The sequence below is a fragment of the Phodopus roborovskii genome, unplaced genomic scaffold (genome assembly GCF_943737965.1).
Source record: "Phodopus roborovskii unplaced genomic scaffold, PHOROB, whole genome shotgun sequence".
Classification (NCBI taxonomy): domain Eukaryota; kingdom Metazoa; phylum Chordata; class Mammalia; order Rodentia; family Cricetidae; genus Phodopus; species Phodopus roborovskii.
The window spans coordinates 5,304,065-5,325,011 of record NW_026126578.1 but is presented as its reverse complement, the minus strand read 5'-3'; the positions used below and the strand labels follow the sequence as shown (position 1 = coordinate 5,325,011).

At 46.6% G+C, this 20,947-nt stretch overlaps 1 protein-coding gene across 4 annotated transcripts in view; it reads left to right on the top strand.

Annotated features, from left to right (window-relative positions):
- Srgap3 (SLIT-ROBO Rho GTPase activating protein 3) overlaps positions 1-20,756 on the top strand; it is a 211,991-nt gene extending 191,235 nt beyond the window's left edge. For 3 of the 4 annotated variants that reach the window (XM_051203643.1, XM_051203641.1, XM_051203642.1), the window contains 8 exons: positions 2,116-2,250; positions 4,769-4,874; positions 5,081-5,308; positions 8,751-8,830; positions 11,617-11,797; positions 12,900-13,049; positions 15,039-15,366; positions 19,359-20,756. In XM_051203643.1, coding sequence (XP_051059600.1) covers positions 2,116-2,250; positions 4,769-4,874; positions 5,081-5,308; positions 8,751-8,830; positions 11,617-11,797; positions 12,900-13,049; positions 15,039-15,366; positions 19,359-19,772 — 1,622 coding nt within the window. In that variant the 3' untranslated portion in view covers positions 19,773-20,756. The remainder of the gene's footprint in view (positions 1-2,115; positions 2,251-4,768; positions 4,875-5,080; positions 5,309-8,750; positions 8,831-11,616; positions 11,798-12,899; positions 13,050-15,038; positions 15,367-19,358) is intronic. The other variant, XM_051203644.1, reaches the window with a different exon arrangement.
- The last annotated feature ends 191 nt before the right edge of the window (positions 20,757-20,947 follow it).

Below are 20,947 nucleotides of genomic sequence, written 5' to 3'. Positions count from 1 at the left end.
CTTCAGGAACATAGAGGAGACTGGCCTCCACAATACAAGTGCACACATGCAGGGCATTCACCATGGCAGTGTTTGTCACAGCAAGACACTGAAAGAAGTCAAATGTGGGGCTGGTGGTACAGCTCAGTAGATAGAGGCACTTGTTTCTAAGTCTAATGCCCCAAGTTTGATTCCTGGGTTCTGTATAGTAGAGATAATCGACTTCTGCAAGGTGTCCTCTGACCTCCATGGGTGTGCTTTGTTATAGATACACAAATAACTAAATAAATAATTATACTTTGAAAATTAAGTTCCATGTAGACCTGTAAGAGGCCAAGTGAAGTGTGATCTCTCTATGTGACATGGTTCTTCACCACTATGAGAAAGAGAGAAGGCTTCTGGGAAGTAACATAGAGAGATTTCCAGGATTTGTTGTTGAAGCTAAGGAACAAGTTTATGTAGGAGTGAATGACATTCTGTGTAAGTAGTAAGGGTCAGTAAAGAACACAGACAGCTGTTCTCATCTTTAGAGTGCTGGCTCAAGAAGCACCCTAGAAGACAGACAACCAATAGTGCTCAAGTGCATTTCTGAAATGTAGCATTTCTATGGACCCCCACACAGTAGGCACATACACCCATCCTCTGTAGATGATTCACGATGCTCAACACAATGAAAACACCATGTAAGTGGTATAAGTGGTGGTTAAATTGTTGTTTAGGGAAACAAAAAAAAAGTTCTCATGGATTTAGTGCAGGTTATCTCTCTCTCTCTCTCTCTCTCTCTCTCTCTTTCTTGTTTGTGTGTGTGTGTGTGTGTGTGTGTGTGTGTGTGCCAGAAGTCAACATTAAGTGTTTACTTTCTTCATCTTATGTGTTTGAGACCCAGCTGCTCACTGATTCTGGAGCTTGCTGATTGGCTAAACTGGCTTGCCTATGAGTTGTAGGGATTCTCCCATCTGCCCCTCCTCGGTACTGGATAACACACACTCTACCACATCTCTCTTTGTATATGGATGCTACATATCAAACGCGGGAGCTCATGCTGTGCAGCAAGCCACCCAGTGGTCTATCCCCCTAACCCCCAGAGGCAATCTTTTCTTTAAAATATTTTCATTAGCTTTTGTTGAATCCTCGGATGTGCAACTTGTGAGTAGGGATGACTGTACATGTATTTGCTTATCTGCTGTAGAAGGAAACACAGCAGACAAGTCAGACTAAAGAAAATTGTGATGTGTAAGATGGAAAGGAAAGGGTAAAAAAATGGGCTTTCTCTCTGAGAAACTTTAAATCTGTTTTTGGGGGCTGAGGGGATGAGGGCCTGAGTTCAGATGCCCAGAATCCATGGAGAAACCAGGAGCAGCAGTAGGGTTCTGAAACCCCAGTGTTGGGAACCCAGACAAGTGGCTCTCTGGAGCTCACAGGACTTCTAATCTCACTTTGTTTGTTACAAAGTCTCATGTTTGTTACAAAAAGGAAATACAGCTGGGCAGAATGGTGTACTCCTTTAATCCCAGCACTCAAGAGGCAGAGGCAGGCAGATCTCTGTGAGTTCAAGGACAGCCTGGTCTACAGACTAGTTCCAGGCCAGCTAGGGCTACACAGAGAAACCCTGTCTCAAAACAAAACAAAATGAAACTACCAAATGAATTGAGGGAACTCAGAATATCGCTTACATTTGGAAAACAAAATTCCATGGCAGACATAGTGGGTGGAGTTTGAATGTGGGCTGTGTGCGATGTTATTTTTGGATGGATTGTCTCTTTCTTGGGCTAGGTAAAGTTGTCATTGTTAGCTGAGAATACCCTGATTCTTGAGAGGAATGTATTATGATGTCAAAAGTTCTCAAATCTTTGAGCCATATAATAAAGAGAAGACTCAGGAGAGAGGCAAATAAAGGGCAGTGGGGATTCTCGATTGAATGCTTATCCCTTTTCTGAGGATTTGAACATTTTCTAATAGGAATTTAAAACATGTAGAGACTGAGGGTCACAGATTCTCAGGCTTGTCTCATCCATCTTCTTTTCCTCCTGTCCAGGCTGGCCAGGTCGCCTCCTATTCCATCCGAGAACAGAGTATCTTCTAATATTGGAGAGAGATTCTCTTTCCTCACCAGCCTAAAACATTGTCTCCACACAGGTGAAGACCCCCTCGTGGATGACCAAAATGAGCGAGATATCAATTCAGTTGCTGGTGTTTTAAAACTGTATTTCCGAGGACTGGAAAACCCACTCTTTCCTAAGGAAAGGTTTCAAGATTTGATATCTACTATTAGTAAGTATTTTCCAGGTGGATGGCCCATTGTTCCACAGGTCTTTGTAGATGGTGACGGGCTGGCTCTTCATCCTATCTGGCACAGGAGAGGGATATTATGAAAGAAGTGTGGTCCTCAGAGAGCTTAAAGACCCAGCTGTATAGGTGGTACAATGGACTAATGGACATGGTGCACTCCCTAGGTACAACAGAGCTTGGAGGAGAAGCAAAGACAACCTGGGGTTAGAGTAGACCTAGGGGAGGGATGTGAGCAAGCCTGCCAAGAAGAGAGGACACAGGGAAGCCTGGAAGGGTTGGGGACAGTGGACCACTTGGGTCAGCAATGCATGCATGGTGCAAGAGGTTGGTACAGTCAGATGTAGCAAGAGAAGTAGATCTGAATGTCTTTGAAGGATCCCACAGCTTTGTCCCTTGGGTAGTAGAGATCCATGGAAAGTTTAGGGATCAGGTCAGCAGACAAGAGAAATGGTAATAGTTATCTGACTGGGAGATTATCTTTACACTGCTAGACATGAGAGTACTTGACCAATGGAGGGGATGTTTGCACTCAGGACATGTCCCAGAAGTAGGACAGAAGGGAGGACATGCTTAAGCTCTTGTGATTTCTTTCTTTGTCCATCAGCTTCCTCAATAGTTCCTTACTGCCCATCTTTTAAGATCTATGCCAAACTCTAAACCAAATTCTAAATCCCAACCATAGTGGCTCCATCTGTATCATAGCTCTTTAGCATATATGCCTGTGGTAAATTTTACCTCATGAAATAGACACAGGAAGGTACTAACTATAATGAAAGATAACAGTTATAGCAGTATACCGGATAAAGGTTACTTAAAATTTAGGCATTATTTCTAGGATTTCCTATTCAAATCCCCCCCCCACACACACACACACACACTGCAGCCAACTAGGAGGTAAAAGCAACTCTGGAAATGAAAAGCACAGAAGGGAGCTATTGCTCAATAAACACAACGGGGTGCCATTAAACTACAGGTAGACTATCTACAACATGTCTTAGAATGTATGCCCATTGTTACATATTTGTATGTTACCTCCTGATTATAACAAAAGTTTCTCATTTTTTCCTCATGACAGAGTAATATAAGTTTTTTAAATTAAATAATCCTTAAGGGCTAGAGAGATGACCCAGAGGTTAAGAGCACTGGTCGTTCTCCCAGAGGACCTGAGTTCAAGTCCCAGCAACCACATGGTGGCTTTCAACCATCTACAATGAGATCTAGTGCCCTCTTCTGGCATGCAGGCATACATGCAGGCAGAAGGCTGATAAATATGTCATTTTTAAAAAATGTCATTAAGAACTACAGTGCAGTTAATAGCCACAGAGGGGGTATCTGGCATGGAAGACTGACAAGAGGGTCCAGAGGATTTGTAGCGAGGCAGTGGAATTTACTTATGCATAAAAATTGACTATGGTCTGATTTGGGTGAGGCTTCCTCTAGCCAGGTCTTGAAGGTGACTTAGAGGAATTGATTGAAATTTAAGGCAGGCGACATCTATTTGTGTGCCCTCCACAGTCAGGACATGAGGGTTCTGATGCCAGAATCGACTTCCATTTGTGATGCATCCCCATACAATGCCTTGTCAGGAAGCAAGAACCCCAGCTTTGGCAACAATACCTCCTGGAGAAGCATGGCTCTAGATAATCTTCAGACTCTGGGGAAGGACAGAAGCAGGCAAGAGTGTCTATAGCTCTGTGCTGTTGTCTACTGAGGAGAATGAAGGCTTTAGGAAGCTGGGGTTCTATAAGGAAAACATCACTCACAACATGTAGCATGTCGGCTCTGTACACAGCATCAGGACCTCATTCTGGGTTGCCAACTCCATAGGTACTGCTCTATCTTTCCAGGCCATAATACCAGAATGTGACTGTGTAGGGTTCACCTGAGAACAGATCCCAGGTGCGGTCCTAGGCATGTGCCAAGCCATCTAGTCAGTAGGTCACTCAAGAGGAGCCTGTGTTTGCACTGTTCTTTTCTGAGTGACTTCGGTGGGCCAGGCCTGTGCTATGGCTGGTGCCTGCCACTTTACTAAACCATCCCTGTCTGTGTTACCAGGACTCCAAGGTTGCCAGTGACAGAAATTTAAACTATCTGTGTCATACAACAAAATATGTCAGTTCTTCTACTGGAGAACTTTAGAGCCCTCCCTTTTTGACTTAGCATGTCCACTCTGGGGTCTGTGTCATTCCTTTGATCCCCAGGCAGGATGCTCTTTCCTGGAAGTCCTGGCTGCTCCAGATTTTCTGCTACCCAAGTTCTAGGCACCCTTCTGTGTGTCTCTCCACAGTCCTCCAGGCCAACTTCAAGAGGTTCTGAGTAGGCTAACCCCCATCCTGTCTTGTTCTGGTTGGCTCTCGCCAGGCTCTCACTCAAATCTCAACTGAGAGTAGAGCCATGTTGACTGGTCCCTACATGTAGCTGATGGAGGAGGTGAGGCCTGGAAATGTCTGCTGCCTTGTTCTCATGGTAACAGGCACCCTGAACCCCCTGTGCCTTACAGAACTGGAGAACCCAGCTGACAGGGTGCACCCAATCCAGCAGATCCTCATCACCCTGCCCCGCGTGGTCATCGTGGTCATGAGATACCTCTTTGCTTTCCTCAATCAGTGAGTACCTGGGCTGGGGAGCCCTCTGTGACTTGCCTCCTTTGGGAGGGGAGTCCCAAGGCTCTTATGAATACTACTGTCATGAATCGGACTATAGACCCTTCCTGCTTTTGAGTAGAGTCCATCTTTCCCCCCCAGAAAGAAAGAAACCATTGTGGGGGAGGATTTGCCTTCTGGGTGAACAGTGGATACCTGCTCTCTCCTAGCCTTTCCCAGTACAGTGATGAGAACATGATGGATCCCTACAACTTGGCCATCTGCTTCGGGCCCACCCTCATGCACATCCCTGATGGGCAGGACCCTGTATCCTGCCAGGCACATGTCAATGAAGTCATCAAAACCATCATCATCCACCATGAAGCCATCTTCCCCAGCCCACGGGAGCTTGAGGGACCTGTGTACGAAAAATGCATGGCTGGTGGGGAAGAGTACTGGTAAGGCACCCTTCCTCTTGATATTACCATTAGCACCACCCTAACATTGTTAAGAGCAGTCAGAAGGCTTCCAGTTTTTTCATTACAGTGTCGTACATAGTTTCACAGCAGTCCCATATGAGTGACAGATAACATTAGCCAAGATTTGGAAGTTACAAGGAATGAAACACACCTCCAGATAGCTTATGCCACTTGCAGTTTACTCAACTGAAATCTCAAAGGCCGTGTCTCCAGGTGTGGCTGGGTTCGGCTTGGCTGTTGTCAGCAGGACCCAGCCCCACAGTCTCCAGTCCTGGCTTTTCTTACTGCTGTGCTGGTTTTGGTCTCAGACAGCCTTTCTCTTAGTGGCTGCCAGAAGGCAGACAGCAAGCAGCTCCTGCTTCCTCACCCATTCTCTGCAGCCCCAACCAAAAGAGAGCTGCTCTTTCCGGATGTTCCTATTGGACGTTCCCAGAAGTTGTTTCAGGGTTCATTTGAGGCTGAGGAGCTCTCTTAATGTGGTGGCTGGCCAGGTGTGAGGCCTATCTCAGGAAGCAGAGGAGAGGGTGTCCCCACCTGACCTCAACAGCTGAAAGTGACACCCCTGTCACCGGCCTCTCCCGCCCAGGAGTTCTCTCTTTCTGAGCTTCATGTCTTTGAATGTCCCACCTCAGGTCTACAATCATTAGTTGGGTGGATGTCTTTGAGTTATGACTCCCTGTATTAGGAGAAATAGTTAAGAACCTTTTCGGAACCAGGCCTGGCTTCCTTCCCCAAGCTAAGCCTGAATGAGTGAAGACGGATATGTGTTCGAGTTGTAATGAAAGGGTGACTATACACAGCACCGACATACTAGATGTTTCAGGAAACTAGGATGAAGGAAAGTTTTCACATGGAAAGAATGATAGAGAAGCTCGGGATATGTGGTTCATTGGTAAACCATATCCTTACTGCACAGGAGGCCCTGAATTAGATCCTCAGCACCAAAATAAAATAACAAACATGAATGCCAGGGCTGGAATGATATGGCTTAGCAGTTAAGGGTATGCATTGCTTTTACAGAGGACCCTAGTTCAGTTCCCAGTACCCAAGTCAGGCAGCTCACAGCTGTCTGTAACTCCAGCTCCAGGTGACCTAATGTCCTCTTCTGCCATCCACAGGCACCTACACTCGTACATACGCATATCCTCCCTACCCCACCCCACCCTCTGCATGCAAATAACCTTTAAAATAAACTATTTTTAAGGTAAACATTTAAGGAAGCGGGCATGTTTACCCCAATTTAAACATCACAAAATGTACATATATTGAGTGATCACATGATAGCCCACAAATATGTAATTTATATGCATTTTCTATCAATTACATTTTTAAGCAATTTGGGGGTGTGCAGAGAAGAGAAAATGAAGCATACTGCCAAATGTTCCAGCTGTCATATTGTCCCCATTCCAGGTCAGCACAGAAATACACTTAAGTCTTTCTGCTAGGAGCCTGCAGGGAACTTAGGCATTTCAGCTTGGTGTTTTGAAACAGAGTCTTACTATTTAGCCCAGTCTGGTCTTGAACTTGTGATCCTCCTGTCTCAGTAAGTGCTGGAATCATAGACTTGATCTACCATGCCCAGTGGGGATTTGGGTTTTGATTAAAGTATGCCTGGATGCTTCAATTGCCTCTGTTCTCTAGGCTTACTAGGCAACTGCTTCAAAGAGGCCCCCTATCCTAATACATATTCTTCCCCAAATAGACACAAAGGACCACAAGGGTGTCTGGTCACAGTGGCATCTGTCACAGCTCCCTGTCCTACACTGTTCAGGATCCTTATTTAGCTAGGAAGCACAATTTCAGCACAAAGAGAAGATAAACACACGAATTACACATGTACAGTGCACACTCAACACACTTTCCTTCCTTCCCCATGAGACTGGAAAATTAGCAATTATATGGTCATTTTTGAAGGTATTTTAAAAACTAAAAAGGGAGATGAAGCTGAAAGTTTCAGTACAGTGGACAAAATCCATTTATTCAGCAGTGCCCCCCCCATCCTGCCCCCACAAGCATCCTCTGGGGACTGGATCTCCAGGTGAGCAAGATTAGCTTCAGCTGGGAGGGAGAGGAGTATTAAAAGGCCTGGAAGCAAGCTGTTTCAGAAGGGGCCCCTGAGCCAATCACAAGCCACCAGGAAAGGTTTCCCAAGGGGGTAAAGAAAGATCCAAGCCAGCAGCTTAAACTGGGGCCAGTTCACAGAGAACTGAGCCAAAAAAGTTTGAAAAGAATGAAAAGTGTCTAGGCTTGTTGAGGTGGCGTGTGTGACAGGAGGGTGGTGAGGTGCCAGGCTACGCAGGTCAGGTGGAGGCCGGTTCTGATGGCCTTGATTTGTATATAATCCTGGTGGCAATGGGGAAAATTTCAATGTAGTCTCTATTTCTTTTTGTTCCTTTTAAAATAGGGTCTTGTGGAGCCCATACTGGCCCCAAACTCATTATATAGCCAAAACTCACTTGAGCCTCTGATCCTCCTGCATTTACCTACTGAGAGCTGGAATTACAGACATGTACTGCCAGGCCAGGTTGGTGTGGTGCCGGAGAGAAAAGGCAGGCCTTTGTACGTGCTAGACACTACCAGCTGAGCTGCCTAGAGCTCTCTGTGTTTTTTAATGGCATCATAAATGTCACCTCTTCTTAAAAGCCATCCAGATCACTCTATATTGGTCCCCTCTGCTGCTCTCAGCCTGTTTCTTTCTTATAAATCATTATTTCATCTTGCAACTGTTTTATGCACTGGCCTCATTACCTGGACTGTTTTCTCTCCCTAGAATGTGAATGGTGAGGTCATGGACCTGGTCCACTTGATTTGTCATTGAGTTCTTTCTACTTAATACAGTGTTGTGTATCACCCAGTCAGTATCGTGATGAAAACCACACACACACAAACACACACACACACTATGAGGAGAGCCCTGGCTTCCAGATGCTTGCAGTTTCCCTCTGCTATCTGAATCTCATTGAACTCATAGCATTTCAGCTCACATCTGCTACTGTACTTGAGTCTGTGTCATCTATAATGAACTGAAATCCCTGTAGCTCAAGGTTCTGAAAACTAAGAGGTATCCTATACGTGGCAAGGGCATTCATGCTAAATCATCCCATAGTGGAAGGCAGAGGGAAAGAAAGTGTGAAAAACAAGCAAGATAGCCCAAAGGGATCAGGGCTAGCACAGTAAGTCTTCTCTCAAATAACTAACCTTGATCAACACTGATTCATTTCTGACAACACAGCCCTTGTGGTTTAATCACCTGTGCTTAGAGTGTACCTCCCAATACCATGGCATTGGGGATGATGTTCCTAATATATGTGAGCCACATATACTCAAGCCTTTGACAATCTAATCAATTCCAGAGCTAGGGGTCACTAAGGGAGTGTTCAGAAATGTCCCCAACAAGTTCTCTTCATATGTTTGCTTGCAGTGACAGCCCACACAGTGAGCCAGGGACCATTGATGAAGTTGACCATGACAATGGCACAGAGCCTCATACCAGTGATGAAGGTGAGTAGAGGAGGGTCTAGGCCAAAAAAAAAAAAAAAAAACACTCACAGGGGCTTTCATGCTTCCTGGAGCCAGCCATAGGGCCAGTCCCCAAAGCCACACAGCTCTCCAAGCAGCACAGCTGCCCTTCAGCATGGAGAGGGACCCAGAAAAGTCTTAATACATGCCTTGGGTCCCAGCATAGGCTCACATAGAGCAGATCCTAGGGTGCTGTGCATTTACTCCCTACCATTCCTGACCCATGTCATCTTCTGTGTGTCCTGCTTGGATGAGTACAAATCCTCAGACCCAAGTGTCTAAGAGGAAAGCATCTCCCATCCCTCCATTGTCCTGGCCCCAGTTCAAGGATCTGCTCTACACCAGGCCTTTTCTGGGGCCTGGGATCTGGTGATGAATGAGGTAGGTCCTCCAGGAGTTCCTGATCTCTCAGCAGACCTCAACAGATTGGAAGCAGCTCTTCAGGAACCGACTGACAATGTGAGATTAAAGGTACATCCCTGGTGTAGGGATACCTGAGAATTGCTCCAATAATGAGGGTCATGGAGAGAAACACAATGTGTGTGTGTGTGTGTGTGTGTGTGTGTGTGTGTGTGTTTAGAGGAAGGGACCATCTACCTGATTCCTCTACTCTTGCCAGATGAGGAACAGTGTGAGTCATGCTGGTTTCCATGGAAATCAGACTACACAGATGAGCAATCTGAGTAAAATGGACTCAGGCCTCCTTTCCCACTGAGGCATAGTGGGCAGAGTCTAGGTCAAAAGTCTCACAGGGGCTCTCATGTTTACTGGAGCCAGCCACAGGGCCAGTTCCCACAGTCCCACAGCTCTCCAAGCAGCACATCTACCCTTCAATACCCAAGGACCCAGGGTGTTGAGAGGTATCACTAAACTTCTATCTCCTGGCAATAAATATTCTGCCTTTATGTCTGTTGCCCATTTTAAATTTGTCTTTTTAATGTTGAATTGTAATGTCTCTTTAAATATTCTAAATATAAGTTTCTTATCTCAAACGTGATTTTCAAATGTTTTCTTCCATTATTAGTCTTGCTTATTGCTTTCCAAATGTTGTCCTTTGACACACAAAAGGTTTTAATTTTGGTGGAGTCCAATCCATCCAATTTTATTTTGTTACTCATTGTTTTGACTATATTCATGAAGGCCTTTATCTTGCCTTCTTTCTTTTGAAGTGTCTTAGTTATTTTAAATTACTGTGACAACTTATAGAAGAAAGAATTTATTTTGAGGCTTGCAGTGTCAGAGGGTTAAAGTCCAAAGCCCACCCCCAGTGACACCTTCTCCAACAAGGCCACACCTCATATTCCTTCCCAAAGAGTTCCACTAACAAGGGATCAAATACTCAAACATACAAACCCATGGAGGCCATTCTCATTTCAAACCACCACACAGAGAAAGCAGCCAGCATTTTACCGTAAGATATAATATTAGCTGTCAAGGTTTTTTCATAAGTATCTGTGAGAGTGTGTTTTCATGCATATGTGTGCATGTATACTCATGCCTGGCACACACACAAGACAAGAAAAGGATTGTTGAGTGTCCTCCATGATCACTAATTCTAGGCTGACATATTTTCTGGCCCAGAAGCCAAGTAAGCCTCAGGGACCTGTGTCTCCACCTGTCTCACAGCTGAGGTCTCAAGTGTGTGCCCAATGCTTGACTTGTCTTGTGGGTCCTGGGATCTGAACTTAGGTCCTCCCAAGCATACTGCGAGAGATCTTAAGGGCTAAGCCATCTCTTTCACTCAGCAGTGAGGTTCTCAGAGGTTCTTTTATTTATCAAGTCAAGGAATCGCCCTTCTGTTCCTATTTTGTGAAATGTTTTGCTAGGAAAAGATGTTAATGCTTGCCAAATCCTTTTCTTCATCTGTTCAGATGATTATGTCATTTTTCTTTTTATTTTATTGATGCGATTTGTTGAATTTTTAAATGTTAAACCAATTTTACATTCCTAGGATAAATTCTTCTCAGGTATGAAAACAATTTCTTTTATATACCCTATATCCAGTTTGCTAATATTTTGTAGAGAAAAAAAAATTCATCCATATTCATGAGATGTCAGTCTGCAGTTTTCTGGTGATATATTCTAGGTTTTATGTTAGATAATACTTGCCTCATGAAATGTGTTGCTAAATGTTTCCCCCTCTTGTGCTGTTTGGAAGACTCAGTGAATAATTATTACTGTTTAAATGTTTGGTGGAATTCAGCAGTGAAGTCTTATGGGGCTGGGCATTTCTTTCTGAGTAGTGCTTTGATGGTTGGCTCATGTTCTTGGAGACTCATTTAGGTTTTCTCTTTCTTTTTACAAAATGTGTCCATGTGCATGCATGATGTGGCCTGAACATGGAAGTCAGAGGACAACTTTCTCCTTCATCTTGTTGAGATAGTGTTTCTCTTGTTTCTGCCACTGAATGCTACAGGCTATCTGGCCCGTGTGATTCTGGGTGATTCTCTTGTGTCTCCTTCCCATCTTACCACAAGAGTGCTGGATTACAGATGTGGACCACTGTATCTAGCTTTTTATTTTTCTGCACGGTTTAATGAGTGGACTGAGGTCATTAGACTCATACAGCATGCACTTTTACCCATGAGCCATCTTACTGGCCCCAGATGTTCTACTTTTTGTAGAGTGAAGAGGAGTCTGAACTGAGATCCCCATTCCACATGTGCTCATTAAGCCCCCACCCATCGTGCTCACTGAAGCCCACGCTGTCTGAGTCTTGGGCCACCTCTCTGTCCTCACAGATACTCTTTCCTCTGATTTTCTTTCAGAAGTGGAGCAGATTGAGGCCATTGCCAAGTTTGACTATGTGGGGAGGTCCCCTCGTGAGCTGTCCTTCAAAAAAGGGGCCTCATTGCTCCTGTACCACCGTGCCTCAGAGGACTGGTGGGAGGGCCGTCACAATGGTGTGGATGGACTCATCCCTCATCAGTACATAGTTGTACAGGACATGTGAGTGAGAACTTGGGCCTTTGTGAAAAACGAAGTAATCTATTAGTGATGTCTGGAATGGGCAGTAGAAGGGGAATACTGGAGTGTATGCTGACAATTTGTTCTCCTGGGATCAGTATTAAATCTTTATCTCTAAGAATGTTTTTTTTTTTTCTAACTTCCTTTAAGTAGAAATATCCACAGAAGAAATATGCAAATTGCTCATCAGAGGTAGTGTTAGGTCCAAGGCCACCATCCAGACCCATGAGTCACAACCAGGGGGCACACCACCCACCATGGTCACTAGCATCCCATAGTCTTTTATATCCCTCCACTATCCTGAGCTTTCCCTGTAGCCAGTGACTAGCTTACCTCCCCTTAATGCCCATAGCCCTCCATTGCAGTTGTGACCTTCTTAGGGGATGGAGATACAGGACTTCCTGTTTTCATTTACCCAGGTGCCATTTTTAATGTTTTAAGGAGTTTAAAAATGCCACACCTCCCAAATATCTGTCCCTGTTGGAAAGTTCAAGAAGTCAGCACTTTATGTGTGCTGAACTTGGATTGGCTCAGCAGAACTGACCTGTCCTAGAAGCAGCCATAGAACTAAACTCCACAGGAAGGGAACCTTAAGCCTATGTTGTGATCCAGGAGAGAAAGTTCTGAGCTTGAGCAAAGGCCAAGGCCAAGCATATGAGAAAGGGGATGCTGTATTAGAGGGCCACCCCAGATAGGGAGATAACAGATGGAGGTCATTTTCCTCCTTGCTTGACTCCGAACCACTCAGCATACAGTACCCTGTGCTAGGAGACTCAACACTCAGCACTGGTGCTTGCAGACTCCAACACCTGTTTATCCATCACTGAGAGGGTCTGGGGGAGGGGGGAGAACAAGCTAGAAAAGGGGAAAGAAACAGTGGAATAGGGGTGGAATACAAGGGAGCCACCACAAGAGAGCCTGGCTATTGGAGCATTGTGGTAGGCATGTGTGTGGGGGGGGGAGGTGTTCAGCCTGGGCTGCTGGTACAGGTAGCCATGGGTGTGTACAAACAGCTTTGGAGGAGCTCTGGGCCTTCCCGCAGAGGTCTGAGACCATCTCCAACTCATGTCTCTCTTCTTCCCAGGGACGATGCCTTCTCCGATAGCCTGAGCCAAAAGGCTGACAGTGAGGCCAGCAGTGGGCCACTGCTGGATGACAAGGCCTCCTCCAAGAATGACCTCCAGTCCCCCACAGAGCACATCTCTGACTACGGCTTTGGGGGGGTTATGGGCCGGTAGGAAATGCGGGTTCATTTTCATCCTGCTAGTGCCCCCTTTGTGTGTGTGCGTGTGTGTGTGTGTGTGTGTGTGTGTGCGTGTGTGTGTGTGTGTGTGTGTAGAGAGAGAGAGAGAGAGAGAGAGAGAGAGAGAGAGAGCTGGGAGAAGTGGGAGGGCAGGAGGGGAGGAGGAGACTTACAGCACCTTGATTCTGCAAGCCGTGATCCTGAGTACATCTTGGTGGGCTGGCCGGAATGACTCAAGGAGTCCAGTGTGAACTGACCCAGCTTTGAGTAGGGGTGTTAAGGAAGAGGAAGACATATGCTGGCATCACAGACAGCGCCTTCTGTTTTAAATAATAATCATAGGCCAGCCTAGACTACAAAATAAGATTGTCTTAAAACTTTATAATAATAGAGATACAAACACATAAAAGAAAAATTGGCAAGTACTTTTCTTTCTCTCTCCAGCTCCTGCACCTCTTCCCAGCTTTCTGTTGTCACACAATATTTTTAAAATGTAAAGCTCCCACAGCCTCCCATCCCTGAAACACACCATTTAAACAGAGAGTTCACACCTTCTTCTGTGAAAGTTGATACCCGACTCCACCCGTTTTCAGGGAGCAGATATGCCAGTTTCTTCACTGAGACTGGGCTATGTCACATGGCCTGTATATCAGCAAGGATCTCTGCAAGACACCCTGGGAATAGGGAAAGAGAAAAAGCAAACATTGTCACGCTGCTTTACCTCCAACTCCTTGTCCTCTTAGAATGTCAAAGTCTGTCCCCCCATCCCCCACTGTAGCTTGAAGGGTCATGTGACCAACCCAGTCTTTGCAGAGAGAGCAAGAGATGCCTATGGCATACTTAAAAATTTATTTTAGTTGAGGTTCTGAGGCCTCTTTTTAGTGACTTCTATTTAATTCAGCGTTGGACACAGCAAGATGATAGAATCAGGGGTGGGGAGGTCAAAGGCTGGGTCCATAGATGAGAATGTCATGGTCCCCAGCTCCTAGGGGGACCAGAGCATCTCCTGCCTCTCTCCTCCTCCCCTTCTTCCCTCTCTCAACCTTTTCTTTCTCAAAGCCTCTTTCCTCCCCAATACCTTTGCTTTGGTCCCACTGGGACATCCACAGGCTTGCTTAGCTTTGCAAGGGTTTGAATCACCACCAGTCCCATGGAACTTGGTCCATTCCCAACCACCATCCCTCCCTACCCTCATCCACATCCAGCCTTTCCTCCCCTCATGAAGGCCTCTGTACCTTGGGTGATCTCCATAGGACACAGCAGTCTTGAAGTTATTTTCAGAACCATTCAAATTTGGGCAGGTGAGGGATAGTCCACCAATGTAGTGGATTCACAGAGTAAATTTGGGAGAATATAGGAAAGCTTGTGGCAGACATGGGTCAAAGACTTGTCCTACTGATAAGCAGCCTATGCCCTTTTATACCAGTAGAGCCCTCGAGGTGGACAAGGTACCATAGACACAAGGTGTTGGAGTGTTCACTCTTCAATGAGTTGTTTTCCAAGATCTGGGAAAGCCATATAGACAGCCTACTCTTGGGAGGTTTGGTGGGTGATGTGGTGAGTAGGTATTTCATCCCCAGGGGGTCCCCTCCTGTGCTTACTGTGGCCTTTTGGTACAGTCAAGCCTCAGTGTTTCAAGCCAGCTAGGGTCTAAACGGCTTCAGAGTATATATAACCACAGCTAGCTGCAGCATTTCCAGTTTGGAATCTTCCTGCTAGGACCTGACTTAGAATTTGGCTTGCAGTGTAGCCAGACTGGCTCCCACTCTCAACTTTTCTTCCCTGGGCCAAGTTACTTTTCCCCTCTAGGGGAAGGTGTCCTAGGCCCTTTCATCACCAAATCGTGACTGAATGAGGCTTCACTGTGCCAGCTCCTCTAGATTAGCATGTAGCTATGACTTGGGGGGATTGGCTAGCCCATTCTGAGACTGGCTAGGGTTGACTTCTGCCCCATGCTCCCTGACCCTGGCTCCTTTGCAGAGTGCGACTACGGTCTGACGGAGCGGCCATCCCCAGGCGCCGAAGCGGGGGCGACACACACAGCCCGCCCCGGGGCTTGGGTCCCAGCATAGACACGCCACCCCGTGCTGCTGCCTGCCCCAGCAGTCCCCACAAAATCCCCCTCAGCCGGGGACGGATTGAGAGCCCCGAGAAGAGGAGGATGGCGACATTCGGGAGCGCTGGCAGCATCAACTACCCTGACAAGAAGGCGCTGGCAGAAGGGCTCTCCATGAGGTCGACTTGCGGCTCCACCCGGCACAGCAGCCTAGGGGACCACAAGTCCCTGGAGGCTGAGGCCCTGGCAGAAGTAAGGGCTCCACAGAAGGCAGTTAGTTAGGCCAGTAAGATATCCAGTGGGTCAGGGGGTGGGAACCACTGAGTGGGCAGCCACACTGGCCTTGGTGGAACTTGATACTGAGCCAGACTACAAGACAGTGAATTGGCTTCCTTCCCATGCCACTACTAGGTAGAGCTCCTATAAAGATTGGAAGACCCCACAGTGTCCAGGCTGGAGAGGGGTAGCTGGATTAAGGGGCTGAGGCAATGGCAGGCCTCTCCACACAAGATGCTATGATTGAGTCCATGTATCCACCAATGCATGCATCCATCCATCTTTCATTTATTACTCTAGTCATTTATTGATGTCTTGCTTGAACATCTGTTGTGTGACATTCACCATGAACAGTGAAGTACAGCAGAGACCAGATGTATTTTGGCCTTGCCCACATGAGCTTATAGTTAAGGAGAACTGCCAACCTGAAATGACAGCTGTGAAATGACAGCTGGGCCTGGTATCTTTGATGAGCAGGGAGGATATATCATATTTTGAGAGTCTACAGTTTGCAAATAATTCCCTGGGAGGGTGTGACCCAAGACCCATCATGGGCTAGAGTGTTTTCTGTTTGGATTTTTTTCCCGCCATTGGCCAGATGAACAGAACCAGTTTGTTTGCAATCCACATAGCATCACTGGTCAAGTCTGTTTTTTGACATTGTATTCCCAGAAATTCCCCTTTTTATTCCCCTAGCTGTCATTTTGGGGAAGGGTCCATTGTGCATCTCCCTCAATGTTGTCTCTCATTTACGAGATGATAACAGACAGGGCCTAGCAGATCCTCAGGATGGAGGGAATCTGTGTGTGTGGTTAGCCTTTTTGAATACCATTTAGAAGGGGACGAGGTGACCATGTCAGCTTCTGAGCATGTCCTTACAAGACTCAAGGGAAGATCCTCAGAGAATACCCTGGCTGGAAACAATGCACCGCCTGCTAGAATTCCACACATGGCCTTTACCTCATATCCTGATGCCCATTTGCAGGGAGTCCTTGGGGTCAGTACCTTGGCATGGACCAAGCAGAGGAGACAGCCAACCTGCCCTTCCATCCTTGAAGGCCATCCTCTTGAGTACCATCACCCTCATACCCAGCATCTTCTAAAGGCTGTCATCACAACAAGGCAGGGGATTCCTAAAGCTGGACCGGGGTCCTTTACATGGACAAGCAAACAGTCAGGGGCACTGTGTCTAATGCATCACAGACCGCTATGAGATGCCAGTGGAGTGACTGAGCAGAGTTAGAGAATCATTTATGCTGTGGTACTCCGACCAAGTAGAAAGACATATTCACAGAGATTTTCGAACCTTGAAATAGTTTGCTGTGCATTGTGGATCTCTAGCAAGAACAGGGTATATCCTATCTCCAGACTTGTGGAGTTTTTATCTGAGGAGCATTTGTTAGCCTAGCTCAGGGGATACACTTAGCAATACTGAGTGTGTTGTCAGTGTACACACCCTCTCTAGCTGGATGGTTTCATGGATGCAAGTGAAGTTTAAGTTCATGGAAAACAGTCATGACGACACAGAACAGCCACGTGCTTGCTCAGCTTCATCTCCGAGAAGCCCTTGACTTTGTCAGAGTCAAAGGGGAGGGGTGGTGGGGAGAACTCCAACTAGTAGATGAAGTCACCCTAGATTCTCTGGTCTCCAAATGTCTTGAACAAAGTAGATTTGAAGCCCAGGTAAAGAGGCTGTCTTGGAAATGTGCAATTCTGTCACACAAAGTGTGAGGGGAAAAATAAGTAACTTCCCAACCGTGTCCCAGTCCCCAGTGCCTCCTGCAGCTTCACCTGGCAGACTTACGCATCCCTCATCAGACTAATGCAAGGCTGCAGCCTAAACCCCTCAGCCAACCTTTCTCTGAGCTTTCTGTCTTTCCCATTCACGCTCTACCGGGGATGGGGAGATGAGAAAATTACGTTTTAGTTATTGACATTTTTACCTTTCAGCTCCCATTGGATTAGAGCAAATGGGTTGTGGGGGGCAATACGAGACTAAGTCCCAGAACAGTGGTCAAGGCTTTGATGACCCTGTGAGTATGTGTACAGTAGACAAAAGAGCCCTTCCTGCAAAGTCACCCATAACTGAGCCTCTGGATAAAGACTCCCCTGAAGGCCCCTTCTTGAAGCTGCCAGCACAGTGGATAAAGGGTTAAAAATGGTGGGGGATCATAAAAGCTAGTATTAGTCATTAACAGGACATACAAATCAAATGGGATAGACTGGGATAGTGGGGTGAGCAAGAGGCTGCTTGGGGACATGCCCTGGGCACACTGGAGTCTGCCTACAGATCCAGGAAGAAGAGGATGAAGACTCGGATGGATAGAGGCCTCCATAGTAGCTCCAGGCTCCAGGCCCATCTGTCTCCCCAGAGCCATGCATTTCTTCCAGGACTGGCCTCAGACTGCTGAAAAGCAAGCATCCCTTAGTGGCCACCATTGCTCAGACTGGGCATGTTGCCTGCAAGCGAAGGTTTTAAGCCAGGTCACTTGTTGTGCCCTCCAAGGGTTCCTGGTCAGATCAGCCTGAGCAGCCACTCTCACACCCACTGGACATGGAAGCAGCCCCTTAAAAGGGTCTCTTGTGCTCTGAGGAGTTGGATAGCCACTGTCTGGCTGTTTGCAGAACTTCCTGTCCATCCTCTCACCACGTCTTTATAGCAAATGTGGGCTTTCAACAGATGTGTGCAGTGCAGCTCAGAGTGGCGGGTGCTAGCCCAGCTTCCCCACCTTCCAGAGCAGTGTGGCCTTGCAGCCCCAGCCCTGTCCTGGATTGGGTATACAAGGAGCTCAGGCTGGCCTGCTGTGCCTCACATCTGTCACCTGAGGTATTCTTGTTCTGATGAGCCTGCAGATACAATGATGTCCTATGCATTTAATTTTTTCCCCACTTTTTAAAACAAGAAATGAGCCTTTCAGATCATAATGCTGAGAGAAAAGTGGTCTTCCTATCATTCTAGGATGCTCTCTGCATGTTCTGTAGGTAGTCATTTCCCTGTGGGTAAGGATTTCTTTTCATTTTTAAATCTGACATAGAGCTACACAATTATATAGGATAGAGTGTGAAGTCTCTTAATATCTGTATATGTTAAGATGAAGGACATTTTTTTCCATTTTATTTCACGTATGGGTGTCTTGGCTGCATGTATATGTGTACCACATGTTTGTAGTGCCTACAGAGGCAGATGAGGGTGACAGATCCCTGGGACTGGAGGTACAGCCTGTTATAAAGCCACTGTGTGGGTTCTGAGAGTTGAACCTGGGTCCTTGGTAAAGCACCCAGTGCTTTTAACCACAAGGCAATCTCTCCACCCCTAAAATGAAGGCCTTATAAGAAAATAAAAACAAAAACAATGGCTAGGTGGAGACTCTGGAGCTAGACCACTTGGGTTAGACTGTGTTATTATTTCACTGTGTGACCCTGGGCAAGGTATTTGACTAGTCTGAGCTTCAGTTTCCTTATGTGTGAAATGAATATACCAGTTGTCCCTACCTTACTGATAAGTTATTAGACACTGTGGATCAGTTCTCAGCATTAAGTATCATTGTTATGGGGATCATTACTACCATTTTTGAGTGACAGGTACTATGCCGATCTCTTTGCATGGATATGATTGTTGTATGCATTCATCAACCCTCTGAGGTAAGTATTATAACTGTCTGCAATTTACCAGTGAGAATTTTCAGTCTCAGAGAGGTATGTATAGTTCCTTAGCAAGGAAGTAGTAGAGTCAGTTTTTGAACAAATGTCTGTTTACCTGCCACAATGTGAACTACCCTTGTGATGGCGACTTCTTGTGCAGGACAACAGGGGATGCTCATGTTGATTCCCTATGTTGGTTACAAGATACCCATAGGGTCTGGCCTCCCTCTGGGAAATTGGGCTCCCAGGAAACATCCTCTGGAAGGTCTTGAACTAGTTAGCAGCTCTGAAGACCCTGTATTGACCAGAGCCCTCTCTGTTCCCAGGACATCGAGAAGACCATGAGCACAGCTTTGCATGAGTTGCGGGAACTCGAGAGACAGAACACGGTCAAGCAGGCGCCAGATGTGGTGCTGGACACCCTGGAGCCTCTGAAGAATCCACCAGGCCCCATCAGCTCGGAGCCTGCCAGCCCCCTGCACACCATTGTCATCCGAGACCCCGACGCTGCCATGCGCCGCAGCAGCAGCTCGTCTACCGAGATGATGACCACCTTCAAGCCTGCCCTGTCGGCTCGCTTGGCTGGTGCCCAGCTGCGCCCACCCCCAATGCGTCCAGTCAGACCCGTGGTCCAGCACAGGTCCTCCAGCAGCAGCAGCTCAGGCGTAGGCAGCCCAGCTGTGACACCTACTGAGAAGATGTTCCCCAATAGCTCCTCGGACAAGTCTGGCACTATGTGACCTGCAGGACCGGTGATACCGCCATGGCCCACTGCTGCACACCATGGCCTAGGGTGGCCTCGGTGGCTTCTACTTGCTTCCCAGGGATCTCCTGGCCTTGGAGGGCAGATCCTAGAAGGTCAGCCTGGGTGGGTGTATGTCTGTGGAGAGCAGAGGCCCAGGTGTTAGCTGCACCTCCTACTCAGCCATGTGAATGCCACAGACCTCTTGTGGGCAAATAGACATGCCAAGGAATGCTGGAGCAAGATCAGGCCCAAGGACAGTGTGTCCTAAGATTGAGGCAGATGCTTACCAGCTTCTCATATTGTCACTGGAAAATTATTCTCTCGATATTCTCTACATACGTATATATGTGTGTGTATATAAATACGTGCATATATACGCATATGTGTACGTATGTGTCTGTAGGTGTGTGTGTATATATATTTATGCATCTATATACATATACTAGAGAGCTGGACATACACACATGCTAACTGTATATAGACGCTCCTTTTTTTCTTTTTATGAAACTTAGATTTACCTCAGACCCATGCCACCAAACATCTCCCACTGTTACTTGGTGGGATTTGCAGGGACTTCTCTGGGAGAACTTAGAGGCCCCACAGTAACTGCGAACGAAGCAATATACCACTAACCTGCAGAGACACAAAACCAGAAACAGTCTCCAGCTGTCTCCAGAAGTCGTGGCCTTCCAGAACAGTCTGCCCCTCAAGGAAGGGTGGGGCAGGCAGTACCCCCAAGCAGGCTGCTCCTAAAGGTCGGGGACCCTTCATAGAAAACCCTTCATCCACTCCCAGAGGCTCTGCCCTGCCACCAGGAGGCCAAAGGTCAACTGTACCCCCAAAGGCACAGGGGAGGTTGGTGTGAAAACCCTTGGGTATATATGCAGAATCGGGGTGGTGAGATGCTATGCCCCATCATAACACAGCATTACCTGTGGTTAGGGAAAAAAGAACAACAAAAAACCCCACAAAAACCAAACAGTAGTATGGAGTATTTGACACCCTAGACATGCTGTAGGGGTAAATCTGTGGTGACTATAGAAGTTCACTTCTCTTATCTTCACAATATTTAATGTTTTTCTTCTTCCTCTTTCTACTAATTATGCTATGTCAGATTTGGGATGAAATGGGCACGGAGGTGTTGAGTCACGCCGTTTCTTTTTAAATTAG